At 40.3% G+C, this 24,208-nt stretch overlaps 1 protein-coding gene across 10 annotated transcripts in view; it reads left to right on the top strand.

Moving 5' to 3' along the window:
* The window catches only part of lrp4 (low density lipoprotein receptor-related protein 4), a 91,757-nt gene that overhangs the window by 29,374 nt on the left and 38,175 nt on the right, over nt 1-24,208 (top strand). For all 10 annotated transcript variants that reach the window (XM_067495603.1, XM_067495597.1, XM_067495596.1 and 7 more), the window contains one exon: nt 13,571-13,717. In XM_067495603.1, the coding sequence (XP_067351704.1) occupies nt 13,571-13,717 (147 nt within the window). The remainder of the gene's footprint in view (nt 1-13,570; nt 13,718-24,208) is intronic.

Raw genomic sequence — 24,208 nt, 5'->3', positions numbered from 1 at the left:
GTACCTCACCATCCTACACATACACAGTGAAACATTGAAAAGTATGTTTAGTGGGAGTTTTGGTTTGCAGGAGGAGTTGCAGTTTTGCACATTTACCAAGCACTTGTCTCTAATTCAAACAGGAGAGAGATAAAAGCCTGTCATTAGGTTACAGAGTTATATATTTTATCACCATATGTCAAACATCAGTTATTAGACCCCAAATCTGTGTCACCTTCTGTATTAGGGATGCTGTGGATGAATATGTACAGATGTCACATTTAAACTGTGAGCTAACTGTATCATTAGACCCTTATTTCACAAAGCTATGTTTCTCTGAATTTACAGAGAAGACTTGAGTAAATGATCAACCTGAAAAGCTGCTCTTACTCTACTCGTCAGACCTCTGTGTAGCTACGCAAGGCCCTGATATTGTTCTAGTTTTCAACAATGATCAATCAACCAGACAAGGTTCTGACTTTACAGACACCTCTCATTTCCTACAGCATCACAGAGCTCTGGCACTGTCCTTTCTTTGCTTTTTCTGTTGTCTCCTTCCTCAAACAGACAATTGGTCTGTATTGATTTTCTGAGCATCATTCCCAGATGACTCATCCTCTCGCTCTGGGAGTCTGCCTCTGCAATAAAGGCTTTCTTCAAGTTTTCTGCTTGACTTTATATGATACTTTTCTAGGTGGAAGGTCCTGTCTGGGGCTTGAGGCTCATGGTAGTAGGTGGGAAAGATTTATAGTATATTCATTCTTTAAGAGGAGTAACTACATCTTTAAAGGGACAAAGGCTGGCAAGAGGTGTGCTGTGGTGCCCCTGAGGAGTATTTGGCCTTCCACAACAGTTTTGTATGCGTTTGACAGGTGAAATAGTGTGGGAACTGCAGGGAGTGTTGCTTCAAAATGCTTTTTGTTGCGCTTGTCGAGGATGTGGAGATGCCTAGTGAATGCTCAATAGCTCTGTTGGAGCCACTAGTGAATGGTTGAGTGCTGGGGGAAATGGCTTCCCGCAAAAGCTGCGTATATTGTTGCTGAGACTACTTCTGTGGGGAAACTGTCCACATTTCTTTTCCCCAACTGCTGACTCTCACAGAGGGGTGCAGAAAACCCCCCCCCCCTTTTTTTTTTGTTTAAATTGATTGATCAGATGGACATGTGACTTGCCTGTTTCTCAACCCGAACCAGTTGGAGAGTCGCCCTGTGAGCCGATGAGCCACATGTTCCACCGAAGCCCAGCTCACTCTCTAAAGTTCTCCACTTGAGGAAAGACTTCATTGTAATAGCACAAAGCTGTCTTGCTGTCCACACTCATTTTCATTGTTTTCTCTTTGTTGTTGAAATCTCACATGGCGTACGGTAAATCAAAGTCAGTTGTAATTTCACTGCTGACAAATGTGCTGTTAATTAGGCCAATAATTGCTTCGCTCACTCGCTCTCTGAGTTTGGTCCAAGCCCCTTCAGGCAGTAAAGATCCAGCAGGCCCTTTTCGAAGATGGAAAGAGGGTTAGGGTAAGGCATGGTGGTGGAAGGTTAGTCACCCATGTTTTGATGATGAGGCAATGGGAGGGTCAAACAAGGTCATGAGAACCCAGAACTCAAGAAAACGTGGGATGCATCGTGCTACACTCTGCCTTGATTTAGAGTGTTTGTTTTAGTGTTACCAAAAACTATGACAAAAAGAGTTGATGCATACAGAAGTGGACGGAGAGAAGCGAGAGAATCGTGGATGAAAGAACATAGTTTACACTATGTTGAGGGAAATGGCCTGCTGGCGAATGATACTGGATGGATAGCAGAATGTGGGTTTTGCGGGAATAGCTTGTGGTTGCTTTTAGAGATGGAGAAAGTAAGGCAGAGTGAAGTAGAGAGAGATTGTTCGGGGCCAGCGCCTGGCGAGGGCCATTGTTCGGCCTTCCCTTTTGAGCTGAAGGAGACAGGAGAGTTTCACACGCCACTCGCAGGCATCCTGCTGGGCAGCCCCGGAAGGGGGCTATTGCAGCTGGTAAAGAAGGCCTGGCCATAGGGATAAATTACTCTGAATGGAGGGGTCTGTGTTTGCTGTTTTCTCCTTTTTCTAAAAGAAGCAAGAGAGGGAAAGAATTCAACTCCAACCACAGGTTGTCCGCTTCACTTCTGCGAAGGGCTCTGTCTTCCAAGTCACCAATTTAACATCCCTCCACCCTCACCGCCCTCCAAACTCTATACACCCACCTTCTCTGGAATGTGCTGGCAGTGTTGTTGTCCTGGGTGGATGCGCGTATGTGTCTCATGAGGTTTCATAACTTTACGATGAGCAAGGATTCTTAAGATCTTTACAAACTAGAGGTGAGGTTTCTGAACGATTTTTCTTGTACTTCAGAAATATTGTTTGGATCAATAATCTGTCAATATGCAAAATTGTAATGGTTGTGGACGAGATTAGAAAGGTGTTCTCACCGTATGATCACCATCCACCACTGTTGGCTTCAGTGTCTCAGGTTGGAGCACTCTTGTCACTCCACTGGTGCTCATATAAGATAATCATACTGATTTATTATTAACTTTATAGGTTAATTGCTTGTTTATCAAAGTGTAATATTTACGTCAGAGACACAGCCAGGTGCTGCTCGGGGTTAATCAGCTCCCTGGAATTGCTCCTCTGCTTCTTCGAATGTGGTGTCTCCATCACCAAAAACTCCTGAAACTGTCTCTCAGACCTCCTTAAGTATGTCCAAGACTGGTTGAACTGCAACTCCCGCACCAAGTAGTGAAATTCTTCATGTTTTCTTCTCAGTGTTGGGATAAGCTCATTTAGGTCGCCATCACTTTGTATACAATCCATTTTTGTATTATAATTTTATTTTATTTTTTCCCTTTCAGAACCTACTCACACCTCCATGTCACATTTTTGCTTTTTCCTTGTTGCTTCTGATGTATATGCCTTTTGATAAAAACTATCCTTCTTCATGTCGTCTGTCTAGTTTCCACTGAGACATTTATTTAAGTTACCTGTGACCTTCAGATTTGGAGGAGAATAAGGTCTGGACACTATCTGGATGTGTTGCCATACATGTAGCACACAGCAGGAGACTGTGTGAGATGCCCAACAGTTGCCCAATGTAAATATGAACACACCAACCTGGTTTCAGCTAACCCTGTGGATAATTCGCTGCTTTATTCAAACGTAGGTTCATTTGGACATTACCGGAACTCTAGGCTTATGGGATAAAATGTGGGAATTGTCTGGGCCATCTGACTTGATTAATGTCCAGAGAAGTTTAAGGATGCAGTGCCTGTCTGAAAACAGTTTTTTTCTTCCCCCCAGATATCAGACAGGGAATTCATTATGTACTAGACTGATTGTGTATGTAGTAGCACCACCATTGAGTATGATTGATAGAGAATGGGGTCAGATTGTTTTGTGACAACTGAAGAATAAAAATGTGAACTATGGCTTAATTTCCATTTAGACTGATACGTATTTGATGACGGTTGTACTATATAAATGTATGGTCTCATATGTTTGTTTTTGGACACAAAAGAACATTTGTTGAGGTGTGTGCTTATGTGTCTGCATTTCTGCATGCATGTTTTTTTCAGCCTTCGTCGTAGTGAGCATTTCATTCATAGGCTGCATGTTGGACTGATGTAGAAAACAGAGATGTCAATTTACTGAAACTGGCAAAGTCTCACTCAGAGATCTGAAATTTACAAGCCCACTTTTTGCCCCAAATCCCAAATGTTAACATCATAGAGTGTGTGGGGACCAACATGGAGGAGTTTAGAACTGCAGAGCAGAGCCCCTCATGCAGCGTCATTTTATAACTGGATATTATAGAGCAGGACCTCAGTGCCTGCTCTCCTCATTCAGTCAAAGCCTGTAAAGTGAGTTATAGCTCACCCGCATAAATTAATCTCTTCTTATTACACTTATCCTTTCACTGTGAGTTCATATTCATGGACCAAATGGAGCTGCTAATGCTGATCTGGCATCTGACAATGCCATGGGGCCTATGCAGGAACACTGCTCTTTGTCATGGTAAAATCTGTTTTGGTTTTGGTGCATTACAAAATAAAAAAAAAATAGTTTAGAATTAAAAAAAAATGTTACGCTCGTACTTGTGCAGATAGAAACTTTATTAAGCGTTGTGAGCATCGACCACTTGTGACTGGTCAGATTAAATTACGTGTCCACCTTAATTAAATTAATTAATCTTTACCACCACAATAGTCTCTTACCTACCAACTACCTTACACATTTATAATTAGAAAAATGTGAGAATTTAGTAAACTGTGACACCTTGAGTTGAGATATTAGGGTTGTAAGAGGTTAATAGTTGGTTTCCCTCACTCATGTTCATAGTCAGAATGTTTTTACAGAGAGTAATCTACTCAGAGAATATTTGTGAAAAAGTTTTGACTTTGATTTGTATTGTGCATTCAGTCTTAAGAAGGTTAAGGATTCAGCAACCACCTATTTGGGACATTTAAAACATTTAAATGACGAATCAAGTGGCCCCAGCTAAAGTCTTCACGCTTTCAGAGATGTTTGCTATTACTTTCTTCTGTAGGCTGCCACCCTTTGATTTGTATGTCAGATGGATTTCAGTCTGTCAGCATGCAGCTCCAGAGCAGGTGATCAATAAATCCCCGGGAGAGGTACTGATCTCTAAAGGGTAGGTGGGGCTTACAGACTGACTCCACTGGATTGGACCTGATCCAGACTCCAGATACACATGCACACACACAGATCAAAAAGTCAGACATGTGCTGCAAACACACCCTTTTAGAAATAGTACAAATGTCCCACACAAAGAATGTTTAGACCCGGCCAGTTCACCTTTCAACTTCTGGGTTAAGCACCAAAAGTTTAACATTACTATATGTTTAGCTACTTCAGTTTGAAGTCAGAAACATGGTTTTGATTTGCCTCCACAGAACAATAGATGTTTGCAGTGGAGACGATTGTCTTAGTTTGGTTTACTGAACATTTTTGAGGTTTGCATCCTGCGGTATAGACATAGCATTTTGTTACTTTCCCAATTTTTATAGCTCAGTTTAGAACAGTAACGTGTGACTCATTAACACACTTATGGATGTCCCTCTTAGGGCATATTGTTGACACTAATCTCTAAATTCTGTTTCAAATTTACATTTTCTTTGGTATTATTCTTAAACATTGATATACGGCTATTTGTTAAATTCACAAGTCTGCAACACGTGCTTTTAATTCAGCAAATGTCTGGTTTAGGCCCAACATTGTTTACACACACGTGTTTCATCATGCAAGTGTTCTGTAGTTAACAGCTACATGCATGCCAAACTACTGTTTTTCATCAGTAAAATGTCAGAAAAAATTTAAAAACTGCTCAATTTCCCAGAGTCAAAGGTATTATCTTCTAACTGCTCACTTTGTTAGACGAATGGATTAATTTTAGAAAGAGATAAAAGAGTAAAAGGCAGAAAATACTCACATTTGACTATTGATAAACATAGTTCAGTTGGAAAAAAAACTTTTCACAGGAAGGAGTACTGAGCTCTGGGCTCATTTGATGCTGTGACCCATGTATTTCTGACGGAGGCCCCTGTTGGGGGATTTTGGGGGTTAAAATGGTTGGGAGAGTGTGTGTGTGTGTGTGTGTGTGTGTGTGTGTGTGTGTGTGTGTAAGTGAGAGAGAAAGAGGGGAGGGGGGGTCAGCTGTCCAAAGAGACAATCTGTAGATTAGAATGAGCTTGGACATCAAGTGCTCACTCAGCACATTACCCAGCAGGTCTAGTGTTCACAGACAGAGCCACAAGCTCAGAGCTCTGCTGTGTTTATATTGTCAGGTCAGACACACACACACACACACACTGCTAGTGCATTAATTGTAAGGTCACTTTATTTTTAGAGCGTTCTTTCTCTACATGCCATTCTTTTCATCTCAGTGTGTCAGCTTTTTACCTTTAGCAGTAATTGAACAAAGATGCTGAACTTTCACCTCTTTGCCCTCCTCATCCCTCCCTGCAGGTCATCCTCTAGTCTTTCACTGGTTCTGCTGTCTTATCCATATGCAGCCACCATTCTGTACAATGACCTAATCATCAGCATTGACCTATTGTCGTCCCTTTAACATCTGTGTGCAAAAGTACTCATCCAGCTTACCATAAGGTCATAAAAACCGTAAAACTTGTGTCCAACACATAAACCATAGCAAATGGAAATAGTTGTGATGGATCTTTTTTCTTTGATCATCACACAGAGTCCTTTCCTAGTTCACAGACTATATACAGTGCACCCACATGTTAACATACACACAGACAGACACACACACACACACACACACACACACACAGACGCGTGTGTTGAGTCCCAAAGGCACATAAGTAAAGCATGCAGAGGCCAGAGTCATCACAAAGGGCTGACAGTAGTGGAAAATGAAACGTGGTACAACATGGTTGCCCCTCTTCTTCCTTAACTCATTCAGGCCCTCTGACCAGACAGATCACAACACAACGCACGGCAGGATATTCCGGACTTTCATAGAGTATTAAAGTAATTTTTAGGTCAAATCTGCCAAGCTGGATAGGACAGTTTAATTTTCCTCAAGCTAAATTAGTTTACCTCACCGTGAGAAATCAAAGCTACTTTTCTGCTGGATCAAGTGATTAGACTTTGCCTGTAAAACACTCACGGAATTTTACATCAGACATTCAGACATTTGTGGCATTGCCTTACCTGGTCACTTCAGTACAACACCTGTTCCTGCTAAACATCCTCTCTTTTAAAACTATAAAATATATTGTCCAGTTAGCCTTTACAGTTTTGGTTAGTGTGGTCTCTTGCTTGTTGACATCGAGGTTTGCTTTTGCCGAGTCAATTTTCACTACCCTTAGCAGCCTAAGGGTAGTGAAAAGCAGCAGTTTAACTTGTCTGTGTCTTAAATTGTCTTCATCTACTCTTATTCACCTTTACTCTGCAGAGAGGGAGGGCAGATCTTTGCATATGAAGCCTGAAAGAATGCTTGTCCTAATATTGTAGCATTGAAATACTTGCGGCTTTTGGGATTTGAAAATTGCTTAGTTTAGTTGCAATATGATGTGATTTTAAAATTATTAACCACTAACCCCTAAAAGAATCCACTGGAAATGGATAAGACTTGCATTTTCTGACTGTAGACATATTTCTGCTTGGTATACCCCCACCCCAGCCTATCCACACCCTGTGCTAGCCCACATGCCCATGCAGCCACCATCCACTCATCCCTGGCCAAATCAGTGTTGTCTTTGAACTGACTTCAGAGACACTGCTGGCCAGTCACAGATGATGACACTGTCTGTGGGTGTGTAGGGGTGGGTGTGTGTAGGGGTTGGTGTTTGTAAGTGTATGTACTGTATACAGCTCCACAGCAGAACCCCAAACCCCATTTTGTTCGATCTTGAATGCCTTTACTTTTAACCCTCAGGAGCAGACTGATAATATATTACAAAGCGTGTAATTATGTTGTTTTCCATTATCTCAAGAGAATAAGGGACATTATCCTCCTACATGTTTTTGGGTCACACTAGGCAAAGCCTAGCCTGTGTGTGTGTGGTCATGCCTGGTGTTATTTGCTTACATGAAGTATTTCTCCTGATGAACAAATATGCAGCACAGAGGGTCCATAATGAAGCACCTGGTCAGCTTAAGGATGTGTCAAACTGATAAGGCTTTACAGGCAGGCCAATAACATGCAAAGATATAAACACACTCACACATGTGCTCAAACACACTCCCTCCTGCTGAGTTACGTTATAAGAAGGTGATTGAGCGCTGCTGTGTGATAAGGCTGGAGTTTTAATGAAAGTCGGAGATGAGCGGGTATGAAAAGAACCCTGCTGCTGACCAACTGCTGCACATTTCAGACACTCCTGGATGTGCTTTGTGAGTAACTGACCAAACCAGTACGATGAGCTTGTGATGATGGGACTGTCCACAATGAGTTTTAGCCGTGCTTTGAAGATGAGGCATATGATACTTTGTTTACATTGTTGGGAGTTCAAACTGGATAGTTTAAGTGTTTTAGGAAATTTCTTTAAGTTAAAAAGAGGTGTGTGTATGTGTGCATGCATGCATGCGCGTGCTCACGTGTGCTATTTTTTTTTTCCCCCAAGGGAGGATCAACATGTGCTGCTGTGGTTACCAGTTCATTGCATCAGATCAGGGCAAGCCTGACCTACACTGGGTAAATTAGTAGGTGGAGATGAGCTGACAGAGAGCGGGAACGGACAGGGAGGATGAGCTGTTTGGCATCTTGCAGCGTAACCCAGAGCCACCATAACCGCAGGAAATTCAGTGAATGTGTTTAGTGTTGGAGCAACTTCAGAACTTCCATATGTTGTAACAGAGAAAAATATGGATATGATGGAGAAGCAGGAGCTTGGGAAATTGAAGTGACGTAAGAGCCACCAAAAATTATTTGAAACTTGTACTTTGTAATTCAGTCCAACCGCTCTCATCTGCAGGCAGCCGTTCCCTGCTTAGGATCAAACATTACACAGCCAGTGAAAAACACACACACACACACACACACACACACACACACACACACACACACACACACACACACACACACACACACACACACACACACACATTCTAGCAGCAGACATTGGCTTCCACAACTGATGCAAATTCACACATTTTCAAATTATAGGTATGCAGCGTATTGTCTGACACTGAGCTGTTTGAATAATGGGCACCTACAAAGTATATGAATATGATGGTGTTACTAGTGTGGTCATGCCTTCTCATCTTTACTCACGCTCACCTGACTCTCATTGCAATGTCAGCCCAATTCGAATTTGACAGACTAGATTGACCATGGAAGTGACAGAGTCATGAAGTTGCATTCAAATTAGAGAGGTTAGTTTTGATAAGCACTTGCTCCGCATATATAAAAACATTTTAGTTTTCAGCCTCATATATAAATTCATCCACCTTATCTGAAATGACTAAAAACCATGATTCCTTTTGCAAAAAGTTGTAGTATTAAAATACTTTTTTTTTGTTTGTTTCATATCCTTAGTGTTGCTAAGTCAGTAAGTTTGTATTAGCCTGCACTGTCCAAAAAGCCCAGTTAAAACTGCAAAGAGTAAAGTTTTCTAACATTGTTAAATTGTACATCTGTCTGTTTTCTTTACCTGGAAACAGGTGTTGCAAAAGGGAGGGTCATCCTATGGCCATGCTTGTCTTGTATATTATCTTTTGACCTCTACATTATTTTAAAACTGAGAAAACCAGAACAGTGTGAATGGTGAATTACATCATTGGTCGAGCGTCTTGCACAGTGCATGAAGTGATAAATGAATACTGTTGCTTGACAGCGAGGTGGGGCGCCAGTTGAGTCCATTCTCACTGTGCAGTGCTGTGTGACGCCGTGCAGTGCTGCTCAATGCAATTGTTGTTGGTCTGTTCAGTCTGAACAGTTGCTGACATGCTGAGACGCAGCTGTCTATCCGAATCAACACTTTTACAGCTCAACACCAGCAGCGGAAGGGTGGCAGAAAGACGGCATTCCTTTTTATTCTATCCACCCTTCTGTCTTACCCTTCATATTGTCAGGCTCATGCCCCCCCCATCCCCACTCCCATTTCCCGCTATCACTTTTTATAGTGGTAGGTTCACATAGTGAAAGAAAGACGCAGCTCCGACCCTCCAGGTAGTCTCCAGGGAGGTCCACGCCTAATTAACCCGCAGCCTTTTGACATCGTTCAAAGCATGTGGCCACCCGCTCTCCAGGCTGGGTTACCATTGTGTGTTTTGGCCCCACTGCTCTCTCCTCAACTCATCACACTCGTCATTTAACTATTTAACAACTCCACGTTGTGAAATAGTGAAACAGAGTTCTGGTTAGGGCCTCCTGGTCAGATCTGAGACTCCTAACATGTGCCAGCTTCCGGCTCACGTTGGTTGAACATAGGCTTTTCTGCTGCTGTAGGTTGGTCAGGATTAGACTTGGTGTCAAAGTGGGTTTGTGGGCTTGTCTGTGTTTACCATTGGGGGACCACCTGTCTTGTTCCCCACTATGCCTGTTTAGACAGTTTCAGGTTATAGTAACCAGCAGTAGAAGATCTTTGGTGGTCTTTGTGCTATTACATATATTTTTTTTCTCAGCTGGAGTTTCATGTCTGATTCATAGCTCAAACACTGGCCTCTGGCAGCCACAGGTGAAATGAGAGTTCAGTTGTTTGTCTGTCTCGACGGCCTGAAGAGCAGGTTCAACACGTCAGCATTCATCACCCATTACTGTAAACAAAGAGTACACGCACATTTTCCTCCTTCTTCCGTTGGTATGAATCCAATCGATTAACTTGGCTTGTTGTGTGTTTGATGCAGTTACGCTTTTTGATTTATGCTCTATTGCTGAAAACACACAAAACTGAATGTCTGTGGTTTATTTGATTTTCAGAATAAAATATTTTTTCTCTTTGGTTTGGCTGCAGTAAGACCTCCTTTTGAATATTTGTATTAGGTTGCTGACTCATTCTTGTCATATACCTGAAAGCACAGGTACCTCATTCCTGTAATACTGATCCACTGTAGTTTTCAATCGACGTATATTCTTGATTAACACTAACATTAAGGGTGGATTAACACTGACACTGTTTCTGTGGCACCATACATATATTTCGCAAGTGTGTTTTGCATATTCAGACTTTCAGGCTGTTAATTGATTGTGATCTGGATTTATATTAAAATAGGTGATTGTTCTGTACCTGGTCCACTTAAACTTCCTTTAATAAACTTAACAATGTGTTTTTTGCTAAACTTACAACTCAAAGAACCACTGTTTCTATAAAACACCCAGCATGTGATCTGCTATCTTTCGGATGCATCAGAGGCATGTCATGCTGGTGCTCTTGAAAGCGCCGGGCAGATGTGGCTTACAACTACTGCGCGCGCGCGTGTGTGTGTGTGCGCGCATGTGTGTCACATGTTTGTGCTAGATTCTTAAACTAATAATCTACATGTTGATATTTCGCTCATCTTTATCAGTCTCATCAGTTAAGATTACGTTCCGTTTGCTTCCTTAATCCAAGTTTTGAAGTTGTGATTGTTTTTGGTGGCAGGGTTACTGTAAGACTGTAGAGCAATGTTTGCATTACTTTTGTGGCGGTTTGTTTGCTCTTGAAGAAAACGGCCATAAACTCGGGCTTAACAAGTCTGTGCCCCCTGTGCACATAATGTATTCTTGAAAGTTTTTGAGCTTGATAGCTTTGAAAGTTTTTGTGCTTTAAAAAGTATTTTTACCTTTTCAGTAAGGCTTATTAACGTGTAATGTGGTTGTGCATATAGTCGAACTCGACTACACACTATTTTTCTCTCGGACAGCTCATATTTTTTTGTCCACTTGGCCTTAAAATGTTGCCATAACATTATATTATAGGTAAATGTGCTCAAATGTAACAACTTCTCATCTTGCTAGTGAAAAATATCTTGAGTAACAGCCTATATACATAGATGATAGATGATAATTTCAACATATGGCAAATCTACCTATGAGCTAATGTATAGTTTGTCTTTTTGTATTAGTAAAATATTTTTTGAAATTAAACATTTTCTGGAAAGTAATTTGCGAAGCAGTTTAATTGACTAAGCAACATTTATGCCTATTAATTAACAAAAGTGCTAATAATAGTGCTAATAATAGTCTAATACAATCAAAAATATTGAAGGGTCGGGTGAGAGGCAGAAACATAACCTTTAAATCTTCACCCCTTGACAAATCGTTCCTACATCTTGCGACATACAACATGTGTCTCATATCCTCAGTCTGTTCTCAGTCTTTGTACATGCACGTGCATGTGGAGCATAGAATGTATAATGGTTTCCTGCTACGTTTTCTTTGGCTCTACTTGGAAACCAGTGGCCTTTTCTTTTTTTTTTAAGAATGTTTGACAAATGCATGACTTGTGATGTGGCTTCATGTTGACACTACTTCTGTTCAAGCTCACAGACTGTAATTTAGCTCTGTACAAACCCACACAAACACACATCTTAATAAAACACGCATAATATGCTTAAAGTCACAAATCCCACACAGCTCACAACATTGCAGTATAAGCTAACTGTGTTGTGCTATAGAGAATTATTCTTAGTTGGGGATTTTCAGGGCCTTTTGTTTGTACCTGTCTAGCAATGATTGTCCTGTCTTTGTCTCCAGGGATAAATGGCATGCCCCCAGAGGCCAAGCCTGTAGGAAGTACAGACTGGGCAAGAAAATTAGAGGGGCAGCTTTAAAGACAGAAAGATTTTGATGACGCTATTCCTGTTAGCGGGTTCTGGAAATGAGGGGAGGGGAAAGGGGAGAAAATGAACTGAGGAAGATGGGAAAAGAAGAGAGGCAACTGAAGGGGAAGTATGAGGAGAGGATGATGGGAAGAGAGAGAGAGAGGGAAATGAAAAGAAAGAAGCCATTAATTTAGTGCTGTGGGAGGGATCTGAAGGTTACTGAGCTCTCTCTGCCAGGCCCTCCTGGGTTGACTAATGCCTTTGTGAGGAGGCCAGGAACCACACACACACACACACACACACACACACACACACACACACACACACACACACACACACACACACACACACACACACACACACACACACACGTTCCAAGAAACTGAGTTTGTTGCGGTAGGCCAGTTTCAGCAAATAGACGCATGCACACAAATACACATACATACACACACAGATGGTCATTAATAGGCTTCAAAGTGACAGTAAAATGTGAAACCCTTTATTTATTTCCTCTCCTGAATGTGATTTGGTTTGTCGCATCCAAAGATTTGGTTACTGTTCTGCTGTGCTGATGGGGAATCAGGGCAGAGTGTGAATGTTTGTGTGTGTGTTTATGTTTTTTTGGATACATTTGTCTGTGTACATTTGCACAGTCAGACTAAAGAGGCAGTAATTGATGTTTTGGGCTACATAAAGGATCCTCTAAGTTGGTAGAGCGGTTGTTTATGAACTACATGTCCTTGGACAAGACACTAAACCCCAGTTAGCAGCTATTGCTTTCGTGTACACATTAATGGGGATAAGATGAGCTAATCCTACACGTCTACTAAACTTTACAAATGATAATGGACTGATAGAATTAAATTCTAATAACAATAGTTTGTGCTCCTTTTAGCTGCTTGTTTTTACAATTTTTCTCTTTGAGGGAAAACCTTTTGGGCCTTTTTGTCACATGATCAACACAGGTGCAATATCACCACGCAAGGTGGAATTTGCTCATTAAATTTATTTGATATTTTATTTCTAAGGGCCTCTATGGAGATAGATTAGAGGGCCAATTATTGCTTTCTTTAAAGGGGTCACAAACTGAAAATAAAACCACTGGCCTACCAGGAGAATTCTGCACAATCATTTACCTCACTGTGAGGAAAAATACACTTAAAATAAAGGTGGAGACTAGCTAATTAATTGAGATCAAATCCCAGGAGTTTATACAAGGTACCAGCAGAAACTACTGAAATATACCCGATTGTGTAATGCTATGCATATATAAGTAGTGTTTTAATTACTGTGGTGAAATCAATATTTACAAATCACTTAATCAGGTCCAACTCTCTCTTTCTGTTTGCAGGAGTTCAGGGCAGTACTGAGTGTTCATGTGGGAGAAATCACTTCACATGTGCGGTCAGTGCTTTCGGGGAGTGTACCTGCATTCCAGCCCAGTGGCAGTGTGATGGAGACAACGACTGTGGAGACCACAGTGATGAGGACGGATGCAGTGAGTTGCCAATCTGCTTATTTTGTTATAATCCTCTTTGATACTTTAATAAAAACAAAAAAATGTCATGTTGTTGTACACATCAAGGAGACCCAAAGTACTAGCGTGTACTAATCTGTTTTTTTGTTAGATTTGAAGTGATTTTTATGTCTTGTTCTTAGTTTACCGTACTTGTTCTGTGGGGGCCAGCTTGCAATTAAAACTCAGAATGATGTCTCTGATGTCAAATCATTGTCCCAGTTTAATCAAAAAATAAGTAGGAAAGTCATAAATATGAGCACATATTTTAACTTTACAGTATTTAATACTCCTTTTGCTTCAGTTATTGCTGTGATTGCAAGTACAAAAGGGACAATTTGCTGTGTGAATAAGGTCATTGGTCCCTTGAGCATAGAACTCCCCTACCATTACACAACCAAAACTCTAAACAAAAACTGGTGCAAAGCTGTCTGTAGAGGTACAAGTGTGCTCTCGCAGAATTTTTCTGCCAAAATTGTAAAAAAAAAAAAAAATGTAATGGGGCCCATATGGATCTCATCATCACACAGTGAAACAGTGAATGGGTCACTGGTCCAGGCGGGATAGTATTTCTGATGCGGAAATGGAATGAGGCGCACTGCATGGTGTACAGTATGCCCCGTGCAGAAAAATGCTTGAGTGACTTTTGGCACCAGACAGCGTTTGGCTGGAGGGATGTCTTGGCAGCAGAGCCAGACAGGACTATTTTCCTGCAGAGCATGTCGGTTTGTCAAGTGGAGGAGATCTTCACTACTTCTCTTTTACACTTCTGTGTATTGATGTGAAATGTCAATGTGAGTGTCTTCTTTTTTCTTATACCTACTCGCTCATAGAGCAGACAAGAAGATGCTGCCCTTTTGTTTGACACATCCTAAGCCTATTTGAAAGGTGTCTGCTTGGCTTTTGCGTGTGCGTGTGTGTGTGTGTGTGTGTGCTGATATCCTTTCTCCATCAGTCTTCTGCTGTCACATTAGCCTAGTTAGGGATTGGGAGAGGGGATGCTAAGTGTTATTGATTTTTGGCCAGTTGAATGTTCAGAGAGTCTGATCGCCATGTATTGATCTGTGGTACGTCACTTATTCAAGGAGACACATGTAAGGAGCTGACAGATATCAGAGCATCTAGCTGGACCTTCCTAATCCATTATTACTGTCTGATTGATCCATCTGCTCCATTGTTCAGCATTTGGGCGATTGTCCTCTTGGACTCACTCCAGTCAATCTCATAATCGCAGAGCATTTATTAATGAGATTCATAGTTTTGCAGTGGCCAGTCTTCCAATACCATAGCTTTAACCTTTAAGTATTTATTCCCACACAAATGTTCTGTCCACCTGCCAGCATCAGCTCATTCAAACATTTTTTTTTAAATCAGAATTCCATTTCACATAAGAGGTGCTCAGATCAGCTTTTTTCCATTCATCAGTCATAAAGAAAAAAATGCAAATCTTTGAAGAAAGTATGCATTTCAAATTGAAGTTTCCTGGTATATTTGAAACAACCAAAGAACCTAATCATGTCTGTCTAGACACTAGATACTATCTATCTTGATGTGCTGGCATTTTTAAATCTAAATTCTGGTTGACACACTGAAGAATGGAAAATCAGACTTAACATGCTACATTTATACAACCAGTGATAACAGGTTGCAAATCAAAGTTGATTTGTTTTAAGGGGACACCAGCCTAAAATGTGGGGAACTCCAGTTATACTTATTTTTTTACTTATTTTTTTGTATACTAATACTTAATTAAAATCCCCATCGTAGCTGCAAAGATTACATTTGCTGATACATTTATGATCAGAACACACACACAAACACACACACCCTAACATTCTTAGGTTCTATGCCTTAAGAAGTCTCATCTTGGGGTCAGATTTTTATAGTTCTGAGCTAACTGGTTGTTTTCCTAAGGCAGGAATGATGGTATTAAAAAAAAAAAGATAATAAATTCTAAGGACTTTTGTGTGTGTTTTTGTGTATCACAAGTGAGGCATACTATCAAAATTCCAGTGGATGCCTGAAATAGGCTTTATATTGATTAAATGTAGCAAATCCCATCGTAAAATAGACGCTTGACTTCCTATGGTTTTCTTTTATTTTTTTCTATACTTTTCTATATGCAGCAAAGAACAGTATTTAGACAATTTCAAAGTATGGTGCAGAAAGAGCAAATTTCAAAATTTAGCAGGGTGTGTGTATGTGTGTGTCTAAGAGAGACCATGGGAACATGGAATCATCTCAATTGCAGAATGAATCCCACTTTTTGACATCTAGTCCTTTTAAACTTTAACATAGTTTATACCAATTTACCAATTTCCAGAGTAAGGACAATTGTCCTAAATCATCCTGTAGGAATGTGTGTGTGTGTGTGTGTGTGTGTGTGTGTGTGTGTGTGTGTGTGTGTGTGTGTGTGTGTGTGTGTGAGATTATGAACAGAGGGAAAGTGGCTGACTGTGTCTATGAAGCTATCTGTGTAAACTTGTGATCTAATTACGATGTGGGAATCATGTGGAAATTGTGTAGGGCACTGTGGTTGGTGTGTGTGTGTGTGTGTGTGTGTGTGTGTGTGTGTGTGTGTATGTGTGGGAGTGTGCAAGCTTTGTGTTTCTACAGATAAAATGTCAGCAAAGAGGGCGTGGTGAACGGACTGAGAAAAACACGAATGGATTAAGTTCATACACAGGCACATGTGTGTAGGATAAAGTATGTGGGGTTGTGGATGTCAGCGTAGGAACTCTTACTTAAAATCTTACTTGAAAGAAGTTGCTGGCAGAGGAGGAAATGGACGTTACAACTTCATGTAACGTTTGTTTACAGTAGACCACACTAGGTGGATGAGGGGTACAGGTCATTGCAGGGAGATCATAAATCTGCCCTTTTTAAGAAAAATCTTAAAATTTTAAAGGTCCTTACCTGTGTGTTTTCAAAGTCTAGCCCCTTAACTACAAATTATGTTTTACTGAAAACTTTTGAATGATGGTGGTGCTGTTTTAGATTTATAGCATATGCATTATTTTATTATTTTTCTGTCTAAAATCACTTTTAGCGTAATGTTTGTTTTAGAAAAGATTGATTTCAGATGTGGAAGGAATAAATATAATCCAATAAACATGGGTGCTTAGGCAAAGAAAAGAACTCCAACTCACCTCCTAGCAACTGGTTTAACTTCCCCATATGTGGATGTGGGTCATGGTCACATGAATTAATCAAAGTAGCCAAGCTGTCCATCTCCCCAGACATGGTCCCCAGCTCATCCTGTGGGACTCTGAGGCATTCACAGCCCTATCAGATATGTGGCCCCTCCAGTGTGTTCCAGGTCTAACTTAGGGTCTTCTCTAAACTTGATGTGTTCATTATCCAGAGGGAAGCTTTCAGGAGGCTGATCAGATGCCATTGTAACTAGCTCCTTTCATATGAAGGAGCAGTGGATTTACTCCCTCCTTCTTCACCTTGTCTGAAATGATAGTGGTGCAGCTCTCATAAAAATGCAGGGTGGCTTTGTTGGTGGGTGTGTGTTGATTCAGGTACCACAGCACCTTGCCAGATGGCATGGCAATGTAGTCCAGCAAAAGTTGAGCCAGATGATCCTGTGCTCTTTGCTTTGCCTGCACCTCTGCATCAGCAGACTGACCTCATCCAATTGAATGAGGACACTGAGCTTTTTACACATAGGACAGTCAGTCTGAACACAGCCCTATATATCAAGAGTTTGCCTTTGTGCACAGTTCCTCTTCACCATGATGGTCTGGTACAAACCCTCACATCAATGAAGATGCTGCCACAACCTGTTAGGGTAAAATCAATTATGAGACCTAACTGAAGTTGGCAACCTGTGGAAAACATTTTAAATGAATCAGCATTATGTGAAAGCTTTTGTGTCCATGCTACACCAGCCAAAGAGCAGGGAGAGCACAGTTAGCAGGTCACACATCTCAAGGACAACACTCTAATTAGCCTTGATGAAATTTAGTGGAGGCGTAATGTAACACAAACATTCCCTCAAATTAATAACGCCCTTTAGTCATTGATATAGTTGTCTGAGCTTAAGAGGTTTACAGGTGTCTGGATTGGCTTGCACATATTCAGAAGAACTTCCTTTACTATGCTTGATTGCAGCCCATTGATGTGAGCTATGAGAGACTCTGCATGGCAGCACTAGAGGAATATACAGAGTGCATTTATGGGTTTGGCAGTCAGCTTCACATCCATAAACACTCAAAAGAGAGTGAAGGTCACAGTCTGCCTTTGTGACTCTGGTTCCTATGGAAAGGCAGCATCTTCCTGTGTTGAAGGTTGCACTGTGAGAGCAGGGAAGCTTAAGTGGATAACACAGTTACTGCAGTTTTTCGAACTTTGTACTTTTGTACTCTACTCTTTAGCGGAGTACAGACCCCAGCTAAAGATCAGCTAAAAATCAACATGTTATAGATCTATTTTTGTAACGTCTAACATGATCTGCCATGCATGACACTTGTTAATTCAACCAGTAATTTAATGGTACAAACCGTGCAGAATACTTAGTCAAACAGTTTTGTGCACTTTGCTGATCTCAGGGTCTGAACCATAGACTGAACTCATTTAGTCACTCGCCAGTGTGTCCAAAATATCTTTTTAACATTCACAAACTCTAAATTTCCAGTGTCCTTTGAATGTTGTGCTGTGAAGGACGTTAACACTGCATCATAAGCAGGCTGAGATGGTTAAAACACATTAGAGTTAAGTAAAGAAAGTGTCTGCATTATTTAATCTTTCTTTTCTTTGAGTATGTGCCCACACAGATTTTAATACTAATCCTTCACACTAGTGTGGAACATCCAAGTGACACTTTTCACCAGCTTCAGCCCGTGGTGAATCGTTAAAAATCTGATTTAATTTAAATATTCTGGCAAATGTCAAAAAATACTAGTCTCCCTCTTCTTTTCCTTCCATATGCTGATGGTTTTTAAATGGGGAAAGATTTGGAACAATTGATCTATTCATAATGTTGCTAGAACTCTGCTAATTTTTTTAATGGTGGACAAAGCCAACAGTCTTATTGAGCCTTACTTATGTTTCTGTCTTTTATCGTGTCTCATCTGGATCTGAATTTAGTTCCCTACAACGATACACTCATGGTTATAACAAAAGTAACCACAGCAGATAAGACAGGATAACCTACATATACATCTTCAGTTCTTTCAAAGTTTATGTCCCTACAAATTCTCCACCTCCTCCTCCTCCTCCTCCTCCTCCTCCTCCTGTCTTAGATCATTTTTCAAGTTATTACTCTCTGCATTTTACTTACCCTGAAGTAAGCAGGGTTTGAGCACAGACACAAACACACAGACACACACACACACAGATGGATTGCACACTGTTGGAGTCCTGCAGAGTTGAAAGCAGCTACGGTTGTATAAGAGTAAATGCTTTCCACCAGTTGTACAGAGGAGATAGGTGTGTTTTTGTTTGTTGTTGGGGTTGGATGTGAGATGAAATGGAATAGTAAAAGTCTCTGTTGTGCGTGATTGAAAAGGCTGCAGGAGGTTTGACTTCCCCCGCAGTCGGCTCACACAGGTCTGTGAAATTTGGGAAACGGGTGTTTACCATAAAGTCACACTCTCTCACTTTCACTCTCACTCTCACTCTCTCACTCTCACACACACACACACACAAACACAAACACACACACACACACACACACACACACACACACACACACACACACACACACACACACACACACACACACCACTTTTTATCTGTAAGGATTTCTTAAAACACTTAAAGTCCCAACAATTTAAATAAAGTACCAGACAAGTGCGGAGGTGATGCCTTATTAGTTATGCGGACTTGTGAAGACCATCCATTGAATGCATTTTTTCATCGGTCAGGACATATAGTTTCTATCTATTGAAGTGGTATTTGCAACTTTGTAACTAAATGTTTTGAAAGCTCATGCATTCGGTTGTTTTAGATTTAAAGTCTGAAGAATATACTTTTAATAAAATAATCTTTATCCCTAATGAACTAAGGTGACTCTCTGTTTTGTCTGTCAGTCCAGAGGGAAACAGCATTTTTCTGCTCCTTAACTGGACCTTTTCCAAAACTGCCTACTTGGCTTTGTAGTGCATACAGGAAAAAAACTAGGCTCTTGTAGAGACGGTGTTAAAACTTAACCCAAACAGGCGGTGGCCGTAGCACAACATTTAACTTTTAAATGCAGTCAGACTTCTTTATCTAAATGGACAAAGAGGTTCATTTTGCTTGTTCTCTGCTATTGTGACAAAGCCATAACTTTTGTAGTCCGCTCGCAATAAACAATTTGCACAGAGTGGAAGCAGAAGTAGTATACCGTTTCTTCTTCATTTGTTTTCAGAGGCCGGCTTAGTTTTTAGTCTTTTATGCATGCCGAGTAGGAGAAAAATTACCCATTTTCCCATTATTGACTTTTTTTATGTAGATTGAATTAAAAATGAAATAACCAGGCTTTCACACATATGGATGCATTGTACTAGGTTGTCGCTGGCCTCTGAAGTTGCATTTCTGGCGATGTGATGTGATTAGCACATTATTTACATGGCATTTACATGACTGGCCAGTTGTCCTATTCGCCGCCGCTAAACACAACAATGTTGTCAAATTGTTTTTTAAAGTCATATTTTTATTCTGCCCCACTAACTGTGCTGCATGAGTATGACACTTCTAAGACTAGTTTGAAGGACGCTGTTCTATGGTCCAACACTGGCAAATTTCTGACTGTTGTATCATGACCTTCAAACACATTGTTAATAATCGGTAACCTCCCAACAATTACTTTTTTCCTCCTTTTAGTTTATAATTAATCCCTGTCAGGTAGTGATCTGACTTTTTCCTTTGGTGTCCACTGAAATCCACATGAACCTAATAACTTGACATATTATGGTTTAGAGGGAGATAAATCTTTAATGCCAGATCTGTTAAAACGTATTTATTCTGTTATTATTGTTGGCATAATTACAGCTTCCAGGATTATACTAAGACATTGGAATATAGCTAAAGCTCCAGATTTGAAAGAATTAGCAGAGGCAATAGTAGAAAATGCTTGTTACAAATTCATGTTAAGCGAATTAAAAGGCAGTACAGGTGACAAAATCTCCATCTGGGACCTCATCTGGAATTATATGAAATTTGATGGAACATCTGGATAAATAGCAGATGATCCTTCATGATCTTTTTTTTTTTAAATGTTAATCCTTCTGGACAATGCCACTCTGTGCTATGCTGTTGAAAATAGAATCCAAACTGTAATTGTAAAATAATATGTTTGTGTTTTTTTTTTTTACAGTACTACCATGTACCGACTTTTACTCCAAAAAATGAATAAAAACTTAAATGCCAAAAAAAACCCAAACATTGTTGATAATTAGGAAACCATGGTGATACCCTTTTTCCTCTTCTCTTTCAATTTATGATTTCCACATGTTGGATAGTAAATGGACTTTCTGTTGCGGTTTGGTGGAATCAAAATGTTCCTAAGTTAACTTGCCCCTGGCTGCAGTTGAGTTGCTTTAGAGTGTATTTGCATAAACTTCAGCTTTTCACAACTTTCCCCTGTCACTCAGTGGGGCTCCTGTTCTCCTGTTCTCCTGTGAAGTCCACAGCAGTTGGTACTTGGTCAACTTGGCTCGCTTCAAAATTTGTAGCCGTATGTGTGAACCCTCCGGTGGGACCTTCACCTCTCTTGAGCAAAGGATTTTCCACTTGGCCTCTTTCACTCCTTTATGACCATCTATACCATCTGTCCTCTATGCCCAAAATGTGGATACTGTTTTGCTTAAATAAAGGTCTATTGTCCTTGTAGATGACAGTACACTGCTGATCCTATAGTGTTGCTCCACCTGTGCTCAGTCATCCTCTTGCTTAGACGTTTGGTCTTATCTTGACTCTTAACTAGTCTTCTGAACACAACAACTGAGGAAAAACCACATAGTCCTTGCTCCAAATATCCAAAAGTCAAACTCTTTCTCACAAGGGCATTGATGCACACGCACACATACACACACTTATAAATGACCAAGAAAATAAGAAATCCCCCCCGTCCTTTTTATCCACCACTCTTTGCAATCTTAGCCAATCAAAGGGCAGCTGTGACCACAGGAGCCCAGCTGATCTGAAAACAGGAGCGGAGAAGATTAGGACCCCATTCCTTCCTTCTCGACATGTCAATTTCTCCGTCCAGGCCTTCATTTTCTCTTCCCTCTATATCTCCCTGTGTCCCTGTATTCTTTTTTTTCTCTGCCCTCAGATCACAGGTAACCTACCAACCCAAATCAATTGACCCAAGACTTTCTCATTTATATCTCACTGAGTGAATGCATTTGATCCTGCACTCAGTTTATCTGTTTCACGGTCTCTTTCTTCTTGTCTTGTTGTCTGTCTTTCTGACTCAGGATTTGACAATAGTTGTTCACACACATTCACATAATTCTCCTCTCCTCTTTCTTCATCGTCTGCTCACCTCCTTAGCACACACCCTACCCAGTGTCCTCTCCTCTGCCTTCTTCCTAAATATTTACTCCTTGCTCAGCAATCGAGTTGAGCCCACTTGTTCACACAGAAGAGGACATGATTAGAGGCTGATAATAAGGGCAGAGAAATAGACGGCAAGAAAGTGCTGTTGGTCTAATGCCAGGCTTTACCTTCTTTGTAAATCTTGTACAAGCTCGCTTGAGTAGATTTTTAAACTGCTGTTTGCAAGATGGAAAGAATACCACTTTATTGATAAAGTAGATGGATGGATGGATAGAGATATAGCGATAGATATGAAATACAACAATTACATTGATTTAATGAAAGCATTTTTTGTAAATGGCAGATTAATTTCCCTCTAGTCAGTGAGGGATAGCAGTGGAGGAATATTAAACAGTTTGGTTGAATTAATTTATTATTGGACTACAAAACTAGAAATGAAATTAATGCTCAGATAGATGTCATTACACACAGTGGTCTGCTTCAATTATGATTGCATTTAGACTTAAAAAAGATTTCTGATTTCAGCAGTTTTTTGAATATTGGGAGTGGGTTTGCTGAGCGTGCAGACTTTGGTAGCTTTTTCCACCATTGTGGGATCATTGCGCTCAAGAGTTTTGCTTGGTGTCTTCTGTGCAGTGCTGGGACCACCAGACATTGTTCGATGGTAGATTGCTGTGGTGTGACATGAGTTTTTTTTGGCTGATTAAAAATGAGGTTTGTTTGATTGTGCATACCGGTAATTCCATTAACAATAAACAATTGTCCCTATGTTACAATTACTAATTGCTGTTTTTTTGTCTGCTATAATAGCAATGCTACCTTCAGGTTGCAGATGGTTCAACAAATCAAGTAGTTTGAATGGTTTTGACTTTGGTTTTAATTTTTCTGCAGTTGTGCAAACAATTACAAAAATCTAAGTCAAATCACCCAGTCAACCGAGAACACAATTAGCAAACCTATTCATAATTAAAATAATGTACTTGTAGCTCCTGTAAAATGAAAGCTGTCATGTTGTTGACTTAGACTATACTGTCGTTGGCACATCGTTCTTCTTAGGCAGACACCTGTTAGGCTTAGGAGACACAGATCTGTGAGGATCAGATTGGCTAAGGATGTGTAAGGAACCTCAGAAATTATGGGATATGAGTTTAACTTTAAATTCATCTGGTATGTTTATTAGTCTTCATTTACGCCCACTGTCCAAATATTTTGGCACAGCAAAAAAAAACACAAAAGTTATAACTCTGATTATCATGCCGCAATAGCAAAGGTTAGAGAGACTGTTAATGCAAAAAAAAGAAAAAAAGTTAGACATTCTAGCAGCATTTTTGAGTTATTTATTTATTTTTACACAAAGAAAATGCCTGATTATTTTTTCCTCTAAGAATCAACAACACTTAATGCTGTGCGCTTGTTTATAACTAGAAAACAATAAATACTTGCTGACATCACCTAGAGCTCTGAGAACTTATAGTGTGCAGTAGTTGGGTTTGACATTTTACAGGGTGAATAATTGACGGACTGATAGAAAATAATGATTCATAATTTGTTAGTTGCAGCTCCAGACATGATGGCACCATATCAAATGGGATGGGAAGGTTGATCAAGACATTTTATCTCTTGCTGAATGGGAGGACAAAACAAGGCAGGTTGAAAGGTTCCCTGATTAAAATTTAGTGTTCATGTTACCACAGCCAACATGTTTATTTTGTTGCTCACACTTATGGTAGGTAGTGTTCCTGGCTTTTCAGCATTTTAGCTTTGTAGCGAGCCAATGAACTTATGGGGCGTTTGTTAATTTGTTAATCATATCACTCACAATGAGACGTCAGGATACATGTTGACATTTTAGCTATCTGAAGTAGACACATGCATTCATCTTGTGTCATATAACCAGACAGACAACTGCAGCTGTGTTTGCTTTGGTTGAATTAGTTTTTATGTGCCAATGTGCACGTGTGTGTACATGTCCATTACCTG

The sequence above is a fragment of the Channa argus genome, chromosome 2 (assembly GCF_033026475.1).
Source record: "Channa argus isolate prfri chromosome 2, Channa argus male v1.0, whole genome shotgun sequence".
Taxonomy (NCBI): Eukaryota; Metazoa; Chordata; class Actinopteri; order Anabantiformes; family Channidae; genus Channa; species Channa argus.
This window is presented reverse-complemented; position numbering and strand designations above follow the sequence as displayed.